Raw genomic sequence first — 23,648 nt, forward strand, 5'->3', positions numbered from 1 at the left:
TTTTGCTTTGTCATTATAGGGTATATTGTGTGTAGATTGACAAGGATAAAAAAAAATCAATTTTAGAATACGTCTGTAACGTAACAAAATGTGGAAAAACTCAAGGGGTCTGAATACTTTCCGAATGCACTGTATTTGCAAATTACTGCGCATGTACATGATGTATATCACACATTTGAAGCGTGTGTGTGTGTATATATGTGTCAAGATCTTAACCCCAGGAGGAGCGGTAGGTAGTGAAAGCCGTTCTAGATTGCTGTGGCTCTGGTTCAGTGACAGACAACAGTCCCTGGTTCTCATTATCTCTGTCCCAGGATGCAAACTCACCAACTCACACTAACACGATCACAGAAACACACTCTCTCCCTCTCTCTGGGGAGAACTACCTTTACTGTTTTAACCATATGTGGCTAGGAGGGTTTGTAGCCAGAGAGAGAATGGAGAGCGAGGCCTGGCCCCATCAGGGTCTGTGTGTCCTATAAACAGCATGCACAAGTGCTTTATAAACATTCATAAGCATGCATAGAGAGATCATAGTGATTAAAGGGTGTGGAGTGGGGTACCTATTTACAGAGCAGAAAAAGTTTGGAGGCATGCCAGATGCGAGCAGTGAGTGTAATTTCATGCTGAACTATATTATTTGTTTGTTTTCATGCTGAACTCTGAATTTTACTTCTGAGTTTTTTTCTCGGTGGGTATTCAGTTGAACACAGTACGTGTCGTGGTAATTTTGGCTAGCAAGAGATGGGAGGAGGAGATGGAGAACACGACACAACATGACAATGTTTTTGAACAAATGACTTCACACATACCCTTTACCCTGATCTAGCCTACTACGGTGTCCCTTTTAGGACATTCTTCACCACAAGAGTCAACATGAACATGACTGTCTGTGTACATTTTGTCAAAGAAAGGTGATTGTTAACACACACACACACCACTACGCTGTCAGTTTGTTTTCATATGTCACAGTCAACATTCCACCAGACAAAACATACAAAGACAGAAGTCAAGTTGAATATCAATAGTGAGAAGGATGTCCGAATGGAACTCATACTTATGGTCACTGGTCCTCTAAAGTGAAAGACAACCCTATTTAGCAAGAACGTGATGAGCCGTGTTGACTTTGAATAGTAAATCAAACTTAATAACGTAATAACATGGATAACATGGATACTTATATAAAATGTTTTTTTAAATAAACTAAAGCCACTTTTATGACTTTCATCCAGTTATTGTATCATGTTGCAAAGCACAAATGTAAATAGAGGAATGTGTAACACAAAGAAAAGTTTTTCCTCGAAAGACTCACTTTGTGTTCAGACACATCTCAACCAAACCAAAACACCAAACACCATAAAACACAGCCAAGAGTTAATGAAATGATCCCTTTCACTGTTTACTGTAACCATAGAAAAGGTATTACCAGAACAGTCATTCCATTCAAATCAATGGGTCTGTGATGAGTGTTCCAGTTCAATTACAGTGGTCTAAGGGCCTTTTTTTTACCATTCTAGTAATTCTGTGTCTATGACTGAAACACACCCTGTTGCTCATAATATTATTGCTGAATAGGTTTCTGAGGACCTCAGTGTCAGTTTCCTTCGATAAGGCTACATTCAGGACTATGGCAAGACATCGTCACCTAGTGGCCAACTAGCAGTACAGCAATGAAGCGCGCAGTACAGTTAAAGCAGGGCACTGATGACAGCAAGTAAAAAAGGCCCTGGCGACCATCTAGATTTGAAATGAATTACAGTGGGGCTGGGGGCGACAATATTTCAATTCTTAATGCACTGGTGAACTCTGGGTAGTGGTACGATTGGAGCTGGGCAGGGTACCAGAGAACTGGGGAGCAGCGAGTGGGGCTAGAAGTACTGGGGGTGGGGAGGGGAACTAAAAGCAGCGAGGGGAGTGGACGGTGAGGGGGGTACAACCAGATGGTTTTGATTGTGTTTTGGAGACATTGCTTGCTGAGCTGAATCATTTCCAGAACTTCCCACAAGAACACTTTACGCTTTTCTGAAAATACAACAGTGTAAAAAAATAGCTTCAGAGTGAGAAGATTAATTTGAATCTAAATGGTTTTATTTTTTTCTCTCCCCCCCTCATGATGTCTCTCTTAAATCCATGAAATCCATGACTAACATTACCAATATCAATCTGCGTTTGACATTCCATTTTCAACTTACTCAGTGCGTGTCATTAGAGAGGGTAAGGAGGACTCATGGAAAGCTGAAGACACAAGGCGTAGGATTGGGTTTCTAATATAATATTGAGGCAAAAATGTCGAAGAGAGTTCATGCACTTCTCCTATAATAAAATCACACTCTGTCATACTAAGGGAGTCAGAGGCCGGGCTAGACTATGAGCCTATGAGGAGACAGACTAGATAATCAGATGTATGTGTGAGTTTGAGTTCTGCTGAATTCAGGTCTGGTCTGAGGCAGGACAGTGTAAAGATGAGAGGCGGGGAGAAGGATGCAAACGCTACACCGGTAACATGCAACATAGAATACAGCTGGCAGAGAAAGAGAAGAGACACTCGCACTGCACTCTGGGTAGGAGGGAACCCATGTTTTTTTACTCACAGTAAATCACTACCAGAGATGGTTAAATAAAGTAGTGGTGTTTCCCACCGGCAGCAGGGGAAGGAAATAACATCAACAACATGTCAATGGTCATAAACACTTTGACAAAACAAACAACAACAGAAACTAAACAGAACTAACAGAAGACAAACATTCATTCTAGTAATGGAACTGTCATCTCTCTAAATGTGGCCCTCCTGTTGGTAATACAACAGAGACACAGAAACTAAAATAATCTACAATAGAACTGTCTCGTTTCAGGTACAGTAAATCTATTGGACCAATGCCTGATTCACACTATGGGGCCAACCCAAACCGTACAGTGCTGGCTCAGATATATATTTTCACATTGTCCATTCCAGCACGGTTGCAGAAACTGTGGCGGATGTGTAACCAGGCCAGCCCAGTACAGCTCAGCTTGCCTCCGTTTGGCCTTATAGTGATAATCAGACAATACAGGTCTCTGGTTCTCTCTACCTGACAAACTACCAGGCCTTTAGTCTGAATAAGTGAGATGACACAAAGGGAAAGCAGAGTGGAGATTGTGTGTTTGTTTGGGCGTAGGCTGCTTACTGTAATTGTTGCTGACCTTTCTAGATGTATGGAGACTGCAGGAGGTGGAACTATTTAACATGTTGGGACAAGGGCCCATGTAGGTCAGATAGTAATAAGGCCCTTAATGCTGTTAAATTCAGTCTATTCAGGAAGTAGACTGAAAATACGACTTAGTGTATATTATTTTCCTCAATGAGTTTACTTCCTGAATTGAAAAGAAATTGAGCCCAACCCTGGTAAACATTCTCTAATTCCCAGTCTGATCAAAAGCACAAGTTGAGAAAAAGGGTCATGTTCCAAGTCATCCCCCGCTGGCAGAAGTTTATGGTAGTATGCCTGGACCATTACGGTGTTCTGATTCTGTTTGACCAATAGGGTATGTGGTTGTCTGACCCCATGAACCCTGAGCAGAGGGACGCCATTGGTTCATTTATTATTCCACCTGACTGAGGTCAATACCTCTGCCCATATTACAGAGTCGCTATGGTGACCTGACAGCCTAGCCTCGTCTGCTCAGCTACTTCTGTCATCAAACTCACTCCATCATTAGCACACTGAAAACTCTCTCTCTCTCGGTCCCTTTCCGCCTCCAGACTTCAGTCCACCCTTCTAACTAGTTTTGTCATTATGATACATAACATGATCAGGTTACATGTTTTAGTCATGAAATTAAAAAATCAAACTAAATGTGCAGAATGTTGCTTGTACTTCTTTTGGATTTAATAAATAATATTATCATGCATTGATTTTGGATTATACCACAATGAAGGTTGAGGAATTGTGATCACAGTTATTACACTTTCAAATGGGACTCAAGGTCATCACTGGGACAATTTCCATTTCAAAGTGTATAATAGCAAAACAATATAGTTATAGCTGTAAAATGATATTCCTATGAGAAACAGTGAGGGATATGACATCATTCATATAGCACATCCTAATCCTAATTCAGCGACAGTGGGATGTGGGGGAGGGGTTGGGAGGAGAGGAGGGTCATAAGAGGGGTGAGTGATTGTGTTGTGGGCAGGGCGTGGGTGTACTCACGTCGTTTGCAGCCACACTTTTTGATCCGTTTGGGGTCTGTGATGTCATCGTGACAAGCTTTGCAGTAGAAAAATGCTCTGAGGGGAGAAAACAGCAGCATAGAAATGTATCATCTCAGTTTGCAACACACCTTGTGAGTTTGATCCATTTCACCAGGTTGACCTGGGAGTTGGCTTTTACCAGCTGGCTGTTACTTTTACCAATGAAACCTTTATTTTTAACAATATATTTAGAGAAGTTGAATGCCTAATCTCCTTTTAGCCACCAAGAGAATGAACACAGAAAACCCAGGTAAGGCTTTAAACAGACTTTTCCTGTGGCATTTTCTGTATTTTTCCGTGATGGTGGGATGATAGCCATTACCTCTTTACTTCTTTGGCATCACTGGCGATGAAGAACCCCAGAGTTCCTTCCTGCATCTTTACGTGGTTCCCCGGGTTGATGAGGATGCTGGGTAATGGGAGATAGATGACATCACACTCTTTAGAAGCTGTTATGGTCGTTAGAGTCACACTCACGCGCTAATCAAGAGGAATGGTACACACACATCATCAACCCTCTGGCTGGAGCTACAGTACAATGACCAGCGAGCTGGAGCAGCCTGATCGGATTGGTCAATGAAATCACAGCTTCTGCAGTCTCCAGTTGTTTAGTTTGGAGAGTAGTTATAATGGAAGTTTTGTAAACGCTCTACATGCCACTGTATGGAGGTGGTATAGTGGTATAGTGTGGTGGAAAAACACCTGGTTTCCATGTTTGGCCACCTTCTCTGAGGCTAATCACACAGATCGACAGAATGCACAACAGCATGAGTTGGTTGGTCAATTTGAATTATTTCTCTTTTTCACCATGGTTCTGGAGTGGATGTATGGGCAGAGGTAGGAGGAGTGAAGGGGGGGGTCAGAAATTATTTAAAATGTTGTTGTTATGGAGTGGTTGCAGCCTCAGCAGTCAGTTAGATACTGCTCCCTGGGTTATTACTGGACAGTGGAGTGTTACACTGCAGTTAGATACTGTTACCTGGGTTATTACTGGACTGTGAGTGTTACACTGCAGTTAGATACTGTTACCTGCGTTATTACTGGACAGTGGAGTGTTACACTGCAGTTAGATACTGTTACCTGGGTTATTACTGGACTGTGAGTGTTACACTGCAGTTAGATACTGTTACCAAGGTTATTACTGGACAGTGGAGTGTTACACTACAGTTAGATACTGTTACCTGGGTTATTACTGGACAGTGAATGTTACACTGCAGTTAGATAATGTTACCTGGGTTAGTAATGGACAGTGAGTGTTACACTACAGTTAGATACTGTTACCTGGGTTATTACTGGACAGTGAGTGTTACACTACAGTTAGATACTGTTACCTGGGTTAGTAATGGACAGTGGGTGTTACACTACAGTTAGATACTGTTACCTGGGTTAGTAATGGACAGTGAGTGTTACACTACAGTTAGATACTGTTACCTGGGTTATTACTGGACAGTGAGTGTTACACTACAGTTAGATACTGTTACATGGGTTATTACTGGACTGTGAGTGTTACACTGCAGTTAGATACTGTTACCAAGGTTATTACTGGACAGTGGAGTGTTACACTGCAGTTAGATACTGTTACCTGGGTTATTACTGGACAGTGAGTGTTACACTGCAGTTAGATACTGTTACCTGGGTTAGTAATGGACAGTGGAATGCTAGGGAATGAACAGCCTCTCGGACGAACACTACAGTTAGATACTGTTACCTGGGTTATTACTGGACAGTGAGTGTTACACTACAGTTAGATACTGTTACCTGGGTTATTACTGGACAGTGAGTGTTACACTACAGTTAGATACTGTTACATGGGTTAGTAATGGACAGTGGAATGCTAAGGAATGAACAGCCTCTCGGACTAACACTACAGAGGAATAGGAAATATCTGATAAAGGCTGAAATGTTGTTATATAGCGTATTATCATATTGATATAGTAACCTAGTATTGATATAGTAAACTAAGTGTTATAGTAACCTAGTATTGATATAGTAACCAAGTACTGCTATAGTAAACTAGTATTGCTATAGTAAACTAGTAGTGTTATAGTAAACTAGTATTGTCATAGTAACCCAGTACTGCTATAGAAATCTAGTATAGTACTGCTATAGTAAACTAGTAGTGTTTTAGTAAACTAGTATAGTACTGCTGTAGTAAACTAGTAGTGTTATAGTAAACTAGTATAGTACTGCTATAGTAGACTAGTAGTGTTATAGTAAACTAGTAGTGTTATAGTAAAATAGTATAGTATTGCAATAGAAAACGAGTAGTGTTATAGTAAACTAGTACTGCTATAGTAAAACAGTATTGTTATAGTAATCTATCATTGATATAGTGTCCTAGTACTGCTATATTAAACTAGTATTGCTATAGTAAACTTGTAAAGTATTGCTATAGTAAACTAAGTGTTATAGTAAACTAGTATTGCCATAGTGACCTAGTACTGCTATAGTAAACTAGTATTGCTATAGTAACCTAGTATAGTATTGCTATAGTAAACTAGTAGTGTTATAATAAACTAGCATAGTATTGCTATAGTAAACTAGTAGTGTTATAGTAAACTGGTATTGCCATAGTAACCTAGTACTGCTATAGTAAACTAGTATTGCTATAGTAAACTAGTATAGTATTGCTATATTAACCAAGTATTGCTATAGTAAACTAGTATTGCTATAGTAATCTAGTATAGTATTGCTATATTAACCTAAACTGGTATAGTATTGCTATAGTAAACTAGTAGTGTTATAGTAAACTAGTATTGCTATAGTAAACTATTACTGCTATAGTAAACTAGCACTGCTACAGTAAACTAGTATTGCTATAGTAAACTAGTATTGCTATAGTAACCTAGTATAGTATTGCTATATTAACCTAAACTGGTATAGTATTGCTATAGTAAACTAGTAGTGTTATAGTAAACTAGTATTGCTATAGTAAACTATTACTGCTATAGTAAACTAGTATTGCTATGGTAAACTAGTTATGCTATTGTAAACTAGTATTGTTATAGTAAACTAGTATTGTTATAGTAAACTAGTATTGCTATAGTAAACTAGTTTTGCTATAGTAATCCAGTACTGCTACATTAAACTAGTATTGTTATAGTAAACTAGTAGTGTTATAGTAAACTAGTATTGATATAGTAACCTAGTACTGCTATATTAAACTAGTATTGTTATAGTAAACTAGTAGTGTTATATATAATAAACTATTACTGCTATAGTAAACTGGTATTGCTATAGTAGCCTAGTATAGTATTGCTATATTAACCTAGTACTGCTATAGTAACCTAGTACTGCTATATTCAATTAGTATTGCTATAGTAAACTAGTAGTGTTATAGTAAACTAGTATTGCTATAGTAACCTAGTACTGCTATATTAAATTAGTATTGCTATAGTAAACTAGTAGTGTTATAGTAAACTAGTATTGCTATAGTAACCTAGTACTGCTATATTAAATTAGTATTGCTATAGTAAACTAGTAGTGTTATAGTAAACTAGTATTGCTATAGTAACCTAGTACTGCTATATTAAACTAGTATTGCTATAGTAAACTAGTTAAATATAGCATTATAGTAAACTATATATAGTAACCTAGTATAGCATTGCTATATTAACCTAGTACTGCCCTAGCCCTGCTATATTACATTAGTATTGCTATAGTAAACTAGTATTGCTATAGTAAACTAGTAGTGTTATAGTAAACTAGTGCTGCTATAGTAAACGAGTACTGTTACATTAACCTAGTATTGCTATAGTAACCTAGTATTGCTATAGTAACCTAGTATTGCTATAGTAACCTAGTACTGCTATAATAACCAAGTTTTGGTATAGTAAACTAGTATTGCTATAGTAAACTAGTTCTGCTATTGTAAACTAGTACTGCTATAGTAACCTAGTACTGCTATATTAAACTAGTATTGCTATAGTAATCTAGTAGTGTTATAGTAAACTAGTATTGCTATAGTAACCCAGTACTGCTACATTAAACTAGTATTGTTATAGTAAACTAGTAGTGGAATATATAATAAATGAATACTGCTATAGTAAACTAGTATTGCTATAGTAGCCTAGTATAGTATTGCTATATTAACCTAGTACTGCTATAGTAACCTAGTACTGCTATATTAAATTGGTATTGCTATAGTAAACTAGTAGTGTTATAGTAAACTAGTATTGCTATAGTAAACTAGTAGTGTTATAGTAAACTAGTATTGCTATAGTAAACTATTACTGCTATATTAACCTAGTATAGCTATAGTAAACTAGTAGTGTTATAGTAAACTAGTGTTGCTATAGTAACCTAGTACTGCTATATTAAACTAGTATTGCTATAGTAAACTAGTAGTGTTAAATGTAGTAAACGAGTACTGCTATAGTAAACTAGTATTGCTATAGTAACCTAGTATAGTATTGCTATGTTAACCGAGTACTGCTATAGTAAACCTATTCCTGCTATATTACATTAGTATTGCTATAGTAAACTAGTATTGCTATAGTAAACTAGTAGTGTTATAGAAAACTAGTGCTGCTATAGTAAACGAGTACTGTTACATTAACCTAGTATTGCTATAGTAACCTAGTATTGCTATAGTAACCTAGTATTGCTATAGTAACCTAGTATTGCTATAGTAACCTAGTACTGCTCTATTAACCAAGTATTGGTATAGTAAACTAGTATTACTATAGTAACCTAGTATTTCTATAGTAAACTAGCATTGTTATTGTAACATAGTATTGCTATAGTAACCTAGTATTGCTTTAGTAAACTAGTATTAATATAGTACCCTAGTATTGCTATAGTAAACTAGTAGTGGTATAGTAAACTAGTGCTGCTATAGTAAACAAGTACTGTTACATTAACCTAGTATTTCTATAGTAACCTAGTATTGCTATAGTAACCTAGTATTGCTATAGTAACTTAGTATTGCTATAGTAACCTAGTACTGCTCTATTAACAAAGTATTGGTATAGTAAACTAGTATTACTATAGTAACCTAGTATTTCTATAGTAAACTAGCATTGTTATTGTAACATAGTATTGCTATAGTAACCTAGTATTGCTTTTGTAAACTAGTATTGCTATAGTAACTTAGTATTGCTATAGTAACCTAGTACTGCTCTATTAACCAAGTATTGGTATAGTAAACTAGTATTACTATAGTAACATAGTATTTCTATAGTAAACTAGCATTGTTATTGTAACGTAGTATTGCTATAGTAACCTAGTATTGCTTTAGTAAACTAGTATTGATATAGTAACCTAGTATTGTTATAGTAAAATAATATTGCTACAGTACTGCTTTAGTGTATTTCAGCTAAGAAATGTGATATGCAATTTATTTTAACATTATCCATGTCCATTTTGATTAATTAGGGAGAAGTATTTAATTACCAAGTAGCTGAGGGAAAATGGCCATCTAATGTTATCTAATGGATAAGTGATATTCATATTCAAAATTCTCTCTAACCCTCTAATCCTCTAATCCTTACTGTATCCTCAAACATACGTTGAACAGTAAATATTGAAATATTGAAGATTTGAATGGTGTGTAGGGTGCCTGTACGGACTGGCTGTATCATTCCCCCTGAATTAGACTGAGACGAGAGTGGACGACACACACACACACGCCCAGCTCATTAATGGTTGCTTGTGGGTAGGAATCATCAATGATGGGAGTGCAGACTGAGAGACTGACAAACGGAACACACAGACCGACAGTCAGGGGACAACCCCCCTGGTCTCCGAGCCCAGACGAAATACTAACACTTACTTACTAACTTAACTAATACTTTACAAATAGTTTACTTTTATGAATACTTTACTTTACCAATACTTTACTTTCTGTTTACTTTGGCTTTACTTTCAATCCCTTTACTGTACTAAGGCTTTATTATACTTTCCTAAGGCATTAGTATACTTTACCAAGGATTTCATTTCCCAATCCTGTGTTTACTTATGCTCAACTCTGACTTACTAATACCTGGTTGTACTTTATTTACCCTTTAATTTACTACTACTTTATTTTACTTGACCAACTCTTTAGTTAACTGATCATTTACTGCATTTGGGACGGCAGGTAGCCTAGTGATGAGAGCGTTGGGCCAGTAACCGAAAGGTTGCTAGATCGAATCTGACAAGTTAAAAATCTGTCGTTCTACCCCTGAACAAGGCAGTTAACCCACTGTTCCTAGGCTGTCGTTGTAAATAATAATTTGTTCTTAACTGACTTGGCTATTTAAATTTAAAAAGAAAAATTTACGTTTTTAGTTTGTTGTACAAAACTGACACATTTGAGAAGACTTGTCTACACAAACAAGATGTGTAAAAGTGCATGCAGGCTCAGAAAATAGCTGAGAGCAGATGAAAACTATAGACTAATTTGCAAATGATACAAATCTTTCCTCTGGGCTCTATGAACAACATATTTAAACAATAAGGGGGTGATTGGATCAATTATAAAGCTGTAATCAATAGCGACAGCAAAACAACATGATATTTTGCTAAACTTAAGTTTAGAGTTGCACTATTGAGCTTTACATCAGATTGAACGGCCCCAAGAGTAGAAAACAGGCTTCACGTTTCACATGCTGTTTAGAGAAAATAAAAAAATAACTAAGCCACTACAAAAAAACACATTGCTGCCCAAATCTGAGATTTCACATAATTTACCAATTTCAGATCTAATAACAAAGAAACATAACAAAATGTAATTTTCTCCCAATTATGCATAGAGGCCCAAATTGTATCAAAACCTCATATTGTGAGCAACAAGGTAAGCATCACACATCCCATGTGATGGAGTGTTATAGCATGCCGTTAGCAAACAGCGTGAGTAGGACACTTGTAAAACACACAAGCCACCGCAGTACAGATAAAGAGACAGGTACGTAGATGCAGACTGTTGCAGTAACTTCTGTGCAGTTGGATTGTTTCGTAAACACCAAACTGACAGGAAGTGACCTCACTTGATAACATCTACTTGGAGACGCACAGGTATGGGGGAACAAGGTGAATGAGACACACACTACATAAGCGTACGCACACGCACACACACACACCAACGTATACATACACACATATACTCTCACACACACAGGACAGATTATTCACACACGCGCACACACACCAACTTATACGTACACCCATATACTCTCACACACAGGAAAGATTATTCACACACGCACACACACACACACCAACATATACATACACACATATACTCTCACACACACAGGACAGATTATTCACACACGCACACACACACACACCAACATATACATACACACATATACTCTCACACACACAGGAAAGATTATTCACACACGCACACACACACACAAACCAACTTATACATACACACATATACTCTCACACACACAGGACAGATTATTCACACACGCACACAAACCAACTTATACATACACACATATACTCTCACACACACAGGACACATTATTCACACACGGACACACACACAACAGTAAGAAAGGGATGAAATACAAGTATGAAGCAGCACCCATGGAAAACGTGGACTAAAATTGAGCAATTCCATTGGATAAATGTTAAATTATCCAAAGTTAACGGACCCATGCCTTGACTAAGATATGACATGACATAACAAAATGCTGTTGGTATCATCAATAAAACAGGAGTTTTGCTGCAATGACATATAATCAATCCATCGATTTCATAACATTACCAAAATGTGCAACAAATCAAAAATAATCTTATCCATCAATAAACCCTTCTGGGGTTCAGATATCAGCAATGTGTCTCTTGACTGATATGTGAGAGGAAACTATCAAAAACGATACAAATATGAAGTAGTGTTTTGATGATGAACATAACACTAAAACAAAGAAACACTGTGAAAAAAATACAAATACACACAATTACGACTAACTGAAAACACTGAAAAACAACTGGAGTGAGCAAGAAATTAAGCAGAACGACTGACAACGCGAGAGACGGAAAGAAACTCAAAACAGGAGGTAGAAATGGAGGAAAGGGTGTTAGCCTGGGCACATCGACAACGTCACAGACAAATCAACAAGTAAACAAACGAGTCAAATTCAACTATCCTCTCTCTGCCTGCAAAGAAGTTAGTGCATTAGGCACAAGGAAGACAATTAAAAATAGAGTGAGAAATTGGCCCATTTTCAGATAGGGTTTGGGAAAGTATCCTTAGGAACCTAAACCCATAGTCAGCAGCTCTATAGTGGTGGAGTGGGGTGGAAGTTTGGAGGGAAAGATAAGGAAGAGGGCATACCGCTTTCTGCTTCTGAAAACAACAAGAAAACAACCCCAAATCAAACAGTTGTTATTAACATAAAAGGAGAGATGAAAAATGATATTATGAGTCTGAGTGGACAAAACATTAGGAACACCTTCATTATATTGCCCTCAGGACAGCCTCAATTCAGTGTGGGACTCTGTTGGAACATTTGGGGTGGGTTTGATTTGGTAGGGGATCTGTGTATGTTTTGCCCTCTACCTATTCTGTCTGTGTTATTTGTATAATAATTTTAAAAAATGTTGAAAAAAAATAATAGTCTCATTTCGTCAAAGCATGGACTCTACAAGGTGTCAAAAACATTCCACAGGGATGCTGGCTCATATTGACTCCAATGCATCACACTGTTCTGTGAACTTAGATGGATGTCCTTTGGGTGGTGAACCATTCTTGATAAACACGGGAAACTGTTAAGTGTGAAAAACCCAGCAGCGCTGCAGTTCTTGACACACTCAAACCGGTGTGCATGGCACCTACTCCCATACCCCGTTCGAAGGAACTTTTGTCTTGCCCATTCACCCTCTGAATGGCACGCACACAATCCATGTCTCAAGGCTTAAAAATCCTTCTTTAACCTGCAGCCTCCCCTTCATCTACACTGATTGAAGTGGATTTAACAAGTGACATCAATAAGGGATCATAGCTTTTATCTGGACTCTGAGACTCTGGCACTGAGAATGGTTTTACTATCAGAGAGATATGCAGTTTGATGGCACTGAGAATGGTTTTACTATCAGAGAGATATGCAGTTTAGATGACACTGAGAATGGTGGCACTATCAGAGAGATATGCAGTTTAGATGGCACTGAGAATGGTTTTACTATCAGAGAGATGCAGTTTAAATGGCACTGAGAATGGTTTTACTATCAGAGAGATATGCAGTTTAGATGGCACTGAGAATGGTGGCACTATCAGAGAGATATGCAGTTTAGATGGCACTGAGAATGGTTTTACTATCAGAGAGATATGCAGTTTGATGGCACTGAGAATGGTTTTACTATCAGAGAGATGCAGTTTAGATGGCACTGAGAATGGTTTTACTATCAGAGAGATATGCAGTTTAGATGGCACTGAGAATGGTGGCACTATCAGAGAGATATGCAGTTTAGATGGCACTGAGAATGGTTTTACTATCAGAGAGATATGCAGTTTGATGGCACTGAGAATGGTTTTACCATCAGAGAGATATGCAGTTTAGATGGCACTGAGAATGGTTTTACTATCAGAGAGATGCAGTTTGATGGCACTGAGAATGGTTTTACTATCAGAGAGATATGCAGTTTAGATGGCACTGAGAATGGTTTTACCATCAGAGAGATATGCAGTTTAGATGGCACTGAGAATGGTTTTACTATCAGAGAGATGCAGTTTGATGGCACTGAGAATGGTTTTACTATCAGAGAGATATGCAGTTTAGATGGCAATGAGAATGGTTTTACTATCAGAGAGATATGCAGTTTAGATGGCACTGAGAATGGTTTTACTATCAGAGAGATATGCAGATTAGATGGCACTGAGAATGACATGAGCAAAAGAAAAGCATACCATGTCTAGGTGCAAACACGCAACAAAAACACTGAGCAAAAGTTTAAAAATACAAGTTTAAAATATGACATTATTAAAAGGTGGTTAGACATTACTTTGTCTGGACTATTTATCGTGATTTCATTATGTAGTAAAAACTCCACAACTCAACTCTACTATAAATGCATTATTTTCAGTTGAATGTTGTCAGTGTAAAATAAAAGGTCCACAGTGCTGGTGGTGTTGGGGTGGGTGGGATTTGGTAATGTATGGTTAGTGACTACTTCATGTTTATAGTTAGCAAGTTCATAGTAATATAAATGGCATTAATGGTTAGCATGGCTCAACACAGAGACAACTATTTACAGATAAATCTTGAACAACATCCTAGATTTTGAAACAGTTCAGGGATATTATAGACATAGGCCCAGTAGTCCTGTACAACACAGACAGAAACACAGAGACACTAACCTGCTCTCTCCCAGCTCCGACTTGTTCTCGATGGCGATAAGCAACAGCTTCAGCTTCACGTAGCACAGCCTGACACACACACACAGAGGATTGTAAGGGAATGCTATGTCTCCTTTAGGCTATATATAACTACCATTTTAACATTACCAATACTATCAATTTAAAATGTAGATTTTATTATTTATTTAATATATTCATGTACTATTAATGTTGGTACCATCTAATGTTCAGTAGTTGTAGCAGTACAAGGGACAGAGCAGCAGTAGTACACAGCAACATGTAGCAGAGAGAGTTACCCGTACTGTACCGGGCAGAGGACCGTGTTGTCTCATACTTACTCGCAGACTGCTGGGAAGGAGAGCCCCACAAAGGCACTGGACAGATACTCTGTGTACATCTCATTAGCTACCCCTTCTAAATAGTACTTCTGCCATGTGTCCTCTTCAATCTGAGAAGCAACAAGTAGAAAATACATATGTATAAATACATATATAAATACATATACAGATGAAAAATGTGCATAGTACCTTAAGCCCTTTATAAACCCTTCTTAAGGCCTTTATAAACCCTTCTTAACCTCTCTAGGGTAGGGGGCAGCATTCGGAATCTTGGATGAAAAGCATGCCCAAATTAAACCACCTGCTGCTCGGGCCAAAATATATTATATGCATATAACTGGTAGATTTGGATAGAAAACACTCTAAAGTTTCCAAAACTGTTTAAATAGTGTCTGTGAGTATAACAGAACTGATTTGGCAGGCGAACACCTGATAAGGATGTATTTTGTTTTTGTAGTTTTCTATTCAATGCCATTACAGTATCCATTGACTTAGGACTCAATTTGCAGTTCCTATGCCTTCCACTAGATGTAAACAGTCTTTAGAAATTGTTTCAGGCTTGTATTCTGATAAATGAGGGAATAAGACCAGTCTGAATGAGTGGACCCTTACGTGTCACAGAGCTTTTTCATGCGCAATCCCGAGAGAGTGCATTTCTTGTTTACCTTTTATATTGACAACGTTATTGTCCGGTTGAAATATTATATATAATGTAGGCTAAAAACAACCTGAGGATTGAATATAAACATCGTTTGACATGTTTCTATGAACTTTACGGATACAATTTGGATTTTTTTTGTCTACCTGTTTTGACTGCGTTTGAGCCTGCGGATTGCTGAAGAAAACACGCAAACAAAACTGAGGTTTTTGGATATAAAGAGACTTTATCGAACAAAAGGAACATTTATTGAGTAAATGAATGTCTTCTGAGTGCCACCATATGAAGATCATCAAAGGTAAGGGATTCATTGTATCTCTATTTCTGAATTTTGTAACACTTCTGCATGGCTGGTTAGTGTTTGTAATAATTTGTCAACTGGGCTATGTTCTGGGCTAGGTATTTTCTGGGCTAGGTATGCTTTCGCCGAAAATCATTTTATAAATCTGACATCGTGGTTGGATTAACAAGAAGTTAATCTTTAAACCTATGTTTTGTTTTTTGAATTTGGCGCTCTGCAGTCTCACTGGATGTTGGCCAGATGGGACGCTAGCGTCCCACATAACCTAGAGAGGTTAAGGCCTTTATAAACCCTTCTTAAAACTAAAAACAAAAAGAGAGGCTAGGGGGCAGTATCCTGAATTTCCGCCTGACTGACGTGCCGAAAGTAAACTGCCTGTTACTCAGGCCCAGAAGCCAGGATATGCAAAAATTGGTAGCATTGGATAGAAAAAACTGTTTCTAAAACTGTTAAAATAATGTCTATAATAGAATTAACAGAATTGATATAACAGAATTGATATGGCAGGCTCTTATTATGGAAACCTATTGCATTAAAGTATGTTCGTCACCCAAATTGCAATTCCTATGGCTTCCACTAGATGTCAACAGTCTTTATTCAAGGTTTCAGGCTTCTTTTTTGAAAAACAAAGTATTTGGAGTTTTTGTTAGGCGAGCGTCTTTCGGCGCGTTTACAAATTTTCCTTTTCTATTGAACATAGTACTTTCTGTGTGAAATATTATAGTTTATTTACATTTTAGACTACCTGACGATCAAATAGAAACGTTGTTTGACTTGTTTGGACATGTTGAACGAATGGATTACTGAAATCAATAGCGCAAACTAAACAGACTTTTTGGGATATAAAGAAGAATTTTATCAAACAAAACGACCATTCATGTTGTAGCTGGGTGTCACGCCTTGGTCATAGTATTTTCTGTTTTCGTTATATATTTGGTCAGGCCAGGGTGTGACATGGGTTTAAAATGTTGTGTTTCGAATTGGGGTTTTGTAGGCATTGGGATTGCGGCTGAGTAGGGGTGTAGCATAGGTTTGGCTGCCTGAGGCGATTCTCAATCAGAGTCAGGTGATTCTCGTTGTCTCTGATTGGGAACCATATTTAGGTAGCCGGGGTTTCACTGTGTATTTCGTGGGTGATTGTTCCTGTCTCAGTGTAGTTGTTCACCAGACAGGCTGTATTAGGTTTTCACGTTCCGTTTTTTGTTTTTGTATTTGTATAGTTATTTCATGTATTCGCGATCCTTCATTAAATAACATGAGTAACCACCACGCTGCATTTTGGTCAGACTCTCCTTCAACAAACAAACGTCGTTACACTGGGACCCTTGGGATTGCAAACAGAGGAAGATCTTCAAAGGTAAGTGATTTATTTAATCACTATTTGTGATTTTGTGAAGCCTGTGCTGGTTGAAAAATATGTCAATGTGGGGGCGCTGTCCTCAGATAATCACATGGTATGCTTTCGCCGTAAAGCCTTTTTGAAATATGACAACACAGTTGGATTAACAAGAAGTGATGCTTTTAAATGATATAATACACTTGTATGTTTATGAATGTTTAATATTACAAATATTTATTTGAAATCGCACCCTCCAATTTCACCGGATGTTTTCAGCTTCTATCCCGCTAGTGGGACACCTAGCCCAAAGATGAATTTTTAGGCCTTTATAAACCCTTCTTAAGGCCTTCATAAACCCTTCTTAAGCCCTTTATAAACCCTTCTTAAGGCCTTTATAAGCTCCTCTGGGTTTCCTCCCAGTCCCATCCTCATTAGAAGTCTCACAGCGATGGAGGAGACCGTTCGATGAACCACAGACACACTCAGATCCGGACCCATTATAAAACATTACCCATCTCTCTATCATAACTCCACCGCTCCTGACAGCTATAGAGTCTTTAATATGGGACTCAGAACACAGTTCGTCCATAACTAACACACTGGGTTAAAAGAAATTGGTCAGGCATCTTTAGGGGAACACACATGACTGTAAGTCGCTTTGGATAAAAGCGTCTGCTAAATGGCATATATTATTATTATTATTATTACTAACCGAACACTAAACCTTGTAATTTGATCCTGCGGAGATGGCATCTATTATTGTGTGTTTATGTGGCACCCTATTCCCTATATAGAGCTATGGGCCATGGTCAAAAGTAATGCACTAAGTAGGCAATAGGGTGCCAAATACGCACCCTCTGTAATGACCCAGTAAGAGCTGTGCTGAAAAATATCTGTCAGACATCTCTTCACCTCGTTAGCAGGCCTCACAATAATATGTCAAGTGCAACCCAACATGCACTATAAGCATTATGTTTATAACATTCTGTTTATAGCAGCCTTTCTTAAACTATGGGTAGCGACCCATAGTGGAGTACATTTATAATGATTTCATTAACTACTGGAATTGATTTTGTCCAAGTGCAACTGCACTCTCTGTTCAGTGCGCGCTCTGCTTAGCAGCTACGTAGAGACTCAGTTTGGCAGCAGCGCGAGTGGGTGGAAGATGCCAGTGTGCTTCAAGGTTAACAAGATCTTTTTTCGGCAGTTTTCTCGAAGATCACTACGACCCACACGCTGCACTGCTGAACAACCAGATGATGCTCTGTCAGCCACTGGCTTGTAATTCCCATTCGCCATCACTCACTGCTGTCATCGAATGGATTCAAACTAGCCTCAAGTTCTGACTGAGTTCCATTGTCATGAAACTCAAATACAGCGATGAGTTTCTCTCGCTTGGTTTAATACAAACTTTGAGAAACAACGAGGAGATCCCACAATGTGTTTTGTGCAGGGAAGTGCTTAGTAATGAGTCTTAAAAAAACAAATGAAAACGGCAGGCCCTGACCAAACATTCACAACATGACGGTAAAACCAAGGAGTTCTTTCAGAACAGGGTAGAATGCTTCAGGAAACAGTGCTTCGACAGTGGAAAGTAAGTTACCTATCAAGGCATTTTAGTCATTTTATAACAGGTGATGATGATAAGCAGCAATAAGGGAGTAACTTGTACCATCTCTCATAGCATTCGATGTGAATTTCTCTTTCAAACAATCCCCTTGTATACAGCCAATAGCTAACATTAGACAATGCAAGCTATCTAGCTACTGATTGTGCAACCCTAAGTAACAGTACAGATGAACATGGAAAAAAACTATTTGCTGTTAAAATACAAGCAGTCATTTTAATTCTGAACTGGAACACACTGATTGACGCAATATGCTTTTTGAAGCTGAGAAACTCAGTGAGAAAGCAGAAGATATTCTGATCCAGTTTGGTACCACATATGCGAGTCAGGCTCCTCAACTGTCAAAAACTGAGCCCAGAATTGACATGCTTGTTTAAAACTTCAACCAGTCACACACCTCTCATTAGGACTGTGTGTGTGTGTTTTCTAGACTACATTTTATTTTTTATTTTTTCACCTTTATTTAACCAGGTAGGCAAGTTGAGAACAAGTTCTCATTTACAATTGCGACCTGGCCATCTGTGTGATGTGATCAATCAGTTTATTCCAGTTCAGAATAAAAATGATTTATTGGATTTTAACAGCAACAGTTTCAACCACGACAGATATATGAGTGTTTTTAATGGGGAAAAATAAACATTAATAGATATTTATATGGGTATTTCATGTAATTGTTATTTGTCTATATTGCATTTGTTAATGGGCATAATGGCAATGAAATGTACCGATATTTAAGTATAAACATGTTTTCATAAGCTTGGGTCCCAGGAAAACACAGAATTTCTAATTTGGGTCCCAGGCTGAAAAAGTTTAAGAACCCCTGGTTTATAGCATTCTGTTTATCCTCTCTCCTCTCTGCACAGACCATACAAACGCTCCACACCGCGTGGCCGCGGCCACCCTAATCTGGTGGTCCCAGCGCGCACGACCCACGTGGAGTTCCAGGTCTCCGGTAGCCTCTGGAACTGCCGATCTGCGGCCAACAAGGCAGAGTTCATCTCAGCCTATGCCTCCCTCCAGTCCCTCGACTTCTTGGCACTGACGGAAACATGGATCACCACAGACAACACTGCTACTCCTACTGCTCTCTCTTCGTCCGCCCACGTGTTCTCGCACACCCCGAGAGCTTCTGGTCAGCGGGGTGGTGGCACCGGGATCCTCATCTCTCCCAAGTGGTCATTCTCTCTTTCTCCCCTCACCCATCTGTCTATCGCCTCCTTTGAATTCCATGCTGTCACAGTTACCAGCCCTTTCAAGCTTAACATCCTTATCATTTATCGCCCTCCAGGTTCCCTCGGAGAGTTCATCAATGAGCTTGATACCTTGATAAGCTCCTTTCCTGAGGACGGCTCACCTCTCACAGTGCTGGGCGACTTTAACCTCCCCACGACTACCTTTGACTCATTCCTCTCTGCCTCCTTCTTTCCACTCCTCTCCTCTTTTGACCTCACCCTCTCACCTTCCCCCCCTACTCACAAGGCAGGCAATACGCTCGACCTCATCTTTACTAGATGCTGTTCTTCCACTAACCTCATTGCAACTCCCCTCCAAGTCTCCGACCACTACCTTGTATCCTTTTCCCTCTCGCTCTCATCTAACACCTCCCACACGGCCCCTACTCGGATGGTATCGCGCCGTCCCAACCTTCGCTCTCTCTCCCCGCTACTCTCTCCTCTTCCATCCTATCATCTCTTCCCTCTGCTCATACCTTCTCCAACCTATCTCCTGATTCTGCCTCCTCAACCCTCCTCTCCTCCCTTTCTGCATCCTTTGACTCTCTATGTCCTCTATCCTCCAGGCCGGCGCGGTCCTCCCCTCCCGCCCCGTGGCTCGACGACTCATTGCGAGCTCACAGAACAGGGCTCCGGGCAGCTGAGCGGAAATGGAGGAAAACTCGCCTCCCTGCGGACCTGGCATCCTTTCACTCCCTCCTCTCTACATTTTCCTCCTCTGTCTCTGCTGCTAAAGCCATTTTCTACCACTCTAAATTCCAAGCATCTGCCTCTAACCCTAGGAAGCTCTTTGCCACCTTCTCCTCACTCCTGAATCCTCCTCCCCTCCCCCTCCTCCCTCTCTGCAGATGACTTCGTCAACCATTTTGAAAAGAAGGTCGACGACATCCGATCCTCGTTTGCTAAGTCAAACGGCACCGCTGGTTCTGCTCACACTGCCCTACCCTGTGCTCTGACCTCTTTCTCCCTCTCTCTCCAGATGAAATCTCGCGTCTTGTGACGGCCGGCCGCCCAACAACCTGCCCGCTTGACCCTATCCCCTCCTCTCTTCTCCAGACCATTTCCGGAGACCTTCTCCCCTACCTCACCTCGCTCATCAACTCATCCCTGACCGCTGGCTACGTCCCTTCCGTCCTCAAGAGAGCGAGAGTTGCACCCCTTCTGAAAAAACCTACACTCAATCCCTCCGATGTCAACAACTACAGACCAGTATCCCTTCTTTCTTTTCTCTCCAAAACTCTTGAACGTGCCGTCATTGGCCAGCTCTCCCGCTATCTCTCTCTGAATGACCTTCTTGATCCAAATCAGTCAGGTTTCAAGACTACTCATTCAACTGAGACTGCTCTTCTCTGTATCACGGAGGCGCTCCGCACTGCTAAAGCTAACTCTCTCTCCTCTGCTCTCATCCTTCTAGACCTATCGACTGCCTTCGATACTGTGAACCATCAGATCCTCCTCTCCACCCTCTCCGAGTTGGGCATCTCCGGCGCAGCCCACGCTTGGATTGCGTCCTACCTGACAGGTCGCTCCTACCAGGTGGCGTGGCGAGAATCTGTCTCCTCACCACGCGCTCTCACCACTGGTGTCCCCCAGGGCTCTGTTCTAGGCCCTCTCCTATTCTCGCTATACACCAAGTCACTTGGCTCTGTCATAACCTCACATGGTCTCTCCTATCATTGCTATGCAGACGACACACAATTAATCTTCTCCTTTCCCCCTTCTGATGACCAGGTGGCGAATCGCATCTCTGCATGTCTGGCAGACATATCAGTGTGGATGACGGATCACCACCTCAAGCTGAACCTCGGCAAGACGGAGCTGCTCTTCCTCCCGGGAAGGACTGCCCGTTCCATGATCTCGCCATCACGGTTGACAACTCCATTGTGTCCTCCTCCCAGAGCGCTAAGAACCTTGGCGTGATCCTGGACAACACCCTGTCGTTCTCAACTAACATCAAGGCGGTGGCCCGTTCCTGTAGGTTCATGCTCTACAACATCCGCAGAGTACGGCCCTGCCTCACACAGGAAGCGGCGCAGGTCCTAATCCAGGCACTTGTCATCTCCCGTCTGGACTACTGCAACTCGCTGTTGGCTGGGCTCCCTGCCTGTGCCATTAAACCCCTACAACTCATCCAGAACGCCGCAGCCCGTCTGGTGTTCAACCTTCCCAAGTTCTCTCACGTCACCCCGCTCCTCCGCTCTCTCCACTGGCTTCCAGTTGAAGCTCGCATCTGCTACAAGACCATGGTGCTTGCCTACGGAGCTGTGAGGGGAACAGCACCTCAGTACCTCCAGGCTCTGATCAGGCCCTACACCCAAACAAGGGCACTGCGTTCATCCACCTCTGGCCTGCTCGCCTCCCTACCACTGAGGAAGTACAGTTCCCGCTCAGCCCAGTCAAAACTGTTCGCTGCTCTGGCCCCCAATGGTGGAACAAACTCCCTCACGACGCCAGGACAGCGGAGTCAATCACCACCTTCCGGAGACACCTGAAACCCCACCTCTTTAAGGAATACCTAGGATAGGATAAGTATTTCTTCTCACCCCCCTTTAAGATTTAGATGCACTATTGTAAGTGACTATTCTACTGGATGTCATAAGGTGAATGCACCAATTTGTAAGTCGCTCTGGATAAGAGCGTCTGCTAAATGACTTAAATGTAATGTTAAATGTTAAGACTCTAGGGGCAGTATTTCATTTTTGGATAAAAAGACGTGCCCGTTTTAAGCGCAATATTTTGTCACGAAAAGATGCTCGACTATGCATGGAATTGATAGCTTTGGAAAGAAAACACTCTGACGTTTCCAGAACTGCAAAGATTTTCACTGTGAGTGCCCTAGAACACAAGCTTTAGGCAAAACCAAGATGTTACTGCAACCAGGAAATGAACAGGATTTCTGAAGCTACGTTTTGCCTTGTCTCCTTATATGGCTGTGAATGCCCCAGGAATGAGCCTACCCTTTCTATCGTTTCCCCAAGGGGTCTGCAGCATTGTGACGTATTTGCAGGCATATCATTGGAAGATTGACCATAAGAGACTACATTTGCCAAGTGTCCGCACGGTGTCCTGCGTGGAAATTGGTGCGCAAAACTCAGCTGCTGGTATTTTTCCATGGGATTCTGAGAAAAACCATGCTTCCACGAACGACATATCAATGAAGAGATATTTGACAAAACACCTTGAGGATTGATTCAAACAACGTTTGCCATTGTTTCGGTCGATATTATGGAGTTAATTCGGAAAAAAGTTTGACGTGTAGGTGACTGAATTTTCGTTTCGTTTCGGTAGCCACATGTGTAGTAACAAAACGGAGCGATTTGTCCTACACAAAGAATCTTTCAGGAAAAACTGGACATCTGCTATGTAACTGAGAGTCTCCTCATTGAAACATCTGAAGTTCTTCAAAGGTAAATTATTTTATTTGATTGCTTTGCTGGTTTTTGTGAATATGTTGCGTGCTAAATGCTACGCTAAATGCTAAGCTAGCTATCAACACTCTTACACAAATTATTGATTTTCTATGGTTCAAAAGCATATTTTGAAAATCTGAGATGACAGTGTTGTTAAGAAAATGCTAAGCTTGAGAACAGGCATATTTATTTCATTTTCAGAAATCGTTTACGTTGCGTTA

At 40.1% G+C, this 23,648-nt stretch overlaps 1 protein-coding gene across 8 annotated transcripts in view; it reads right to left on the reverse strand.

Annotated features, from left to right (window-relative positions):
• The window catches only part of LOC118369425 (calcium-activated potassium channel subunit alpha-1), a 388,748-nt gene that overhangs the window by 85,071 nt on the left and 280,029 nt on the right, over window positions 1-23,648 (reverse strand). For all 8 annotated transcript variants that reach the window (XM_052498738.1, XM_052498744.1, XM_052498740.1 and 5 more), the window contains exons 15-18: window positions 14,861-14,970; window positions 14,523-14,591; window positions 4,554-4,640; window positions 4,191-4,267 (exon numbers count right to left, since the gene is read on the reverse strand). In XM_052498738.1, the coding sequence (XP_052354698.1) occupies window positions 4,191-4,267; window positions 4,554-4,640; window positions 14,523-14,591; window positions 14,861-14,970 (343 nt within the window). The remainder of the gene's footprint in view (window positions 1-4,190; window positions 4,268-4,553; window positions 4,641-14,522; window positions 14,592-14,860; window positions 14,971-23,648) is intronic.

The sequence above is a fragment of the Oncorhynchus keta genome, chromosome 36, assembly GCF_023373465.1.
Source record: "Oncorhynchus keta strain PuntledgeMale-10-30-2019 chromosome 36, Oket_V2, whole genome shotgun sequence".
Taxonomy (NCBI): domain Eukaryota; kingdom Metazoa; phylum Chordata; class Actinopteri; order Salmoniformes; family Salmonidae; genus Oncorhynchus; species Oncorhynchus keta.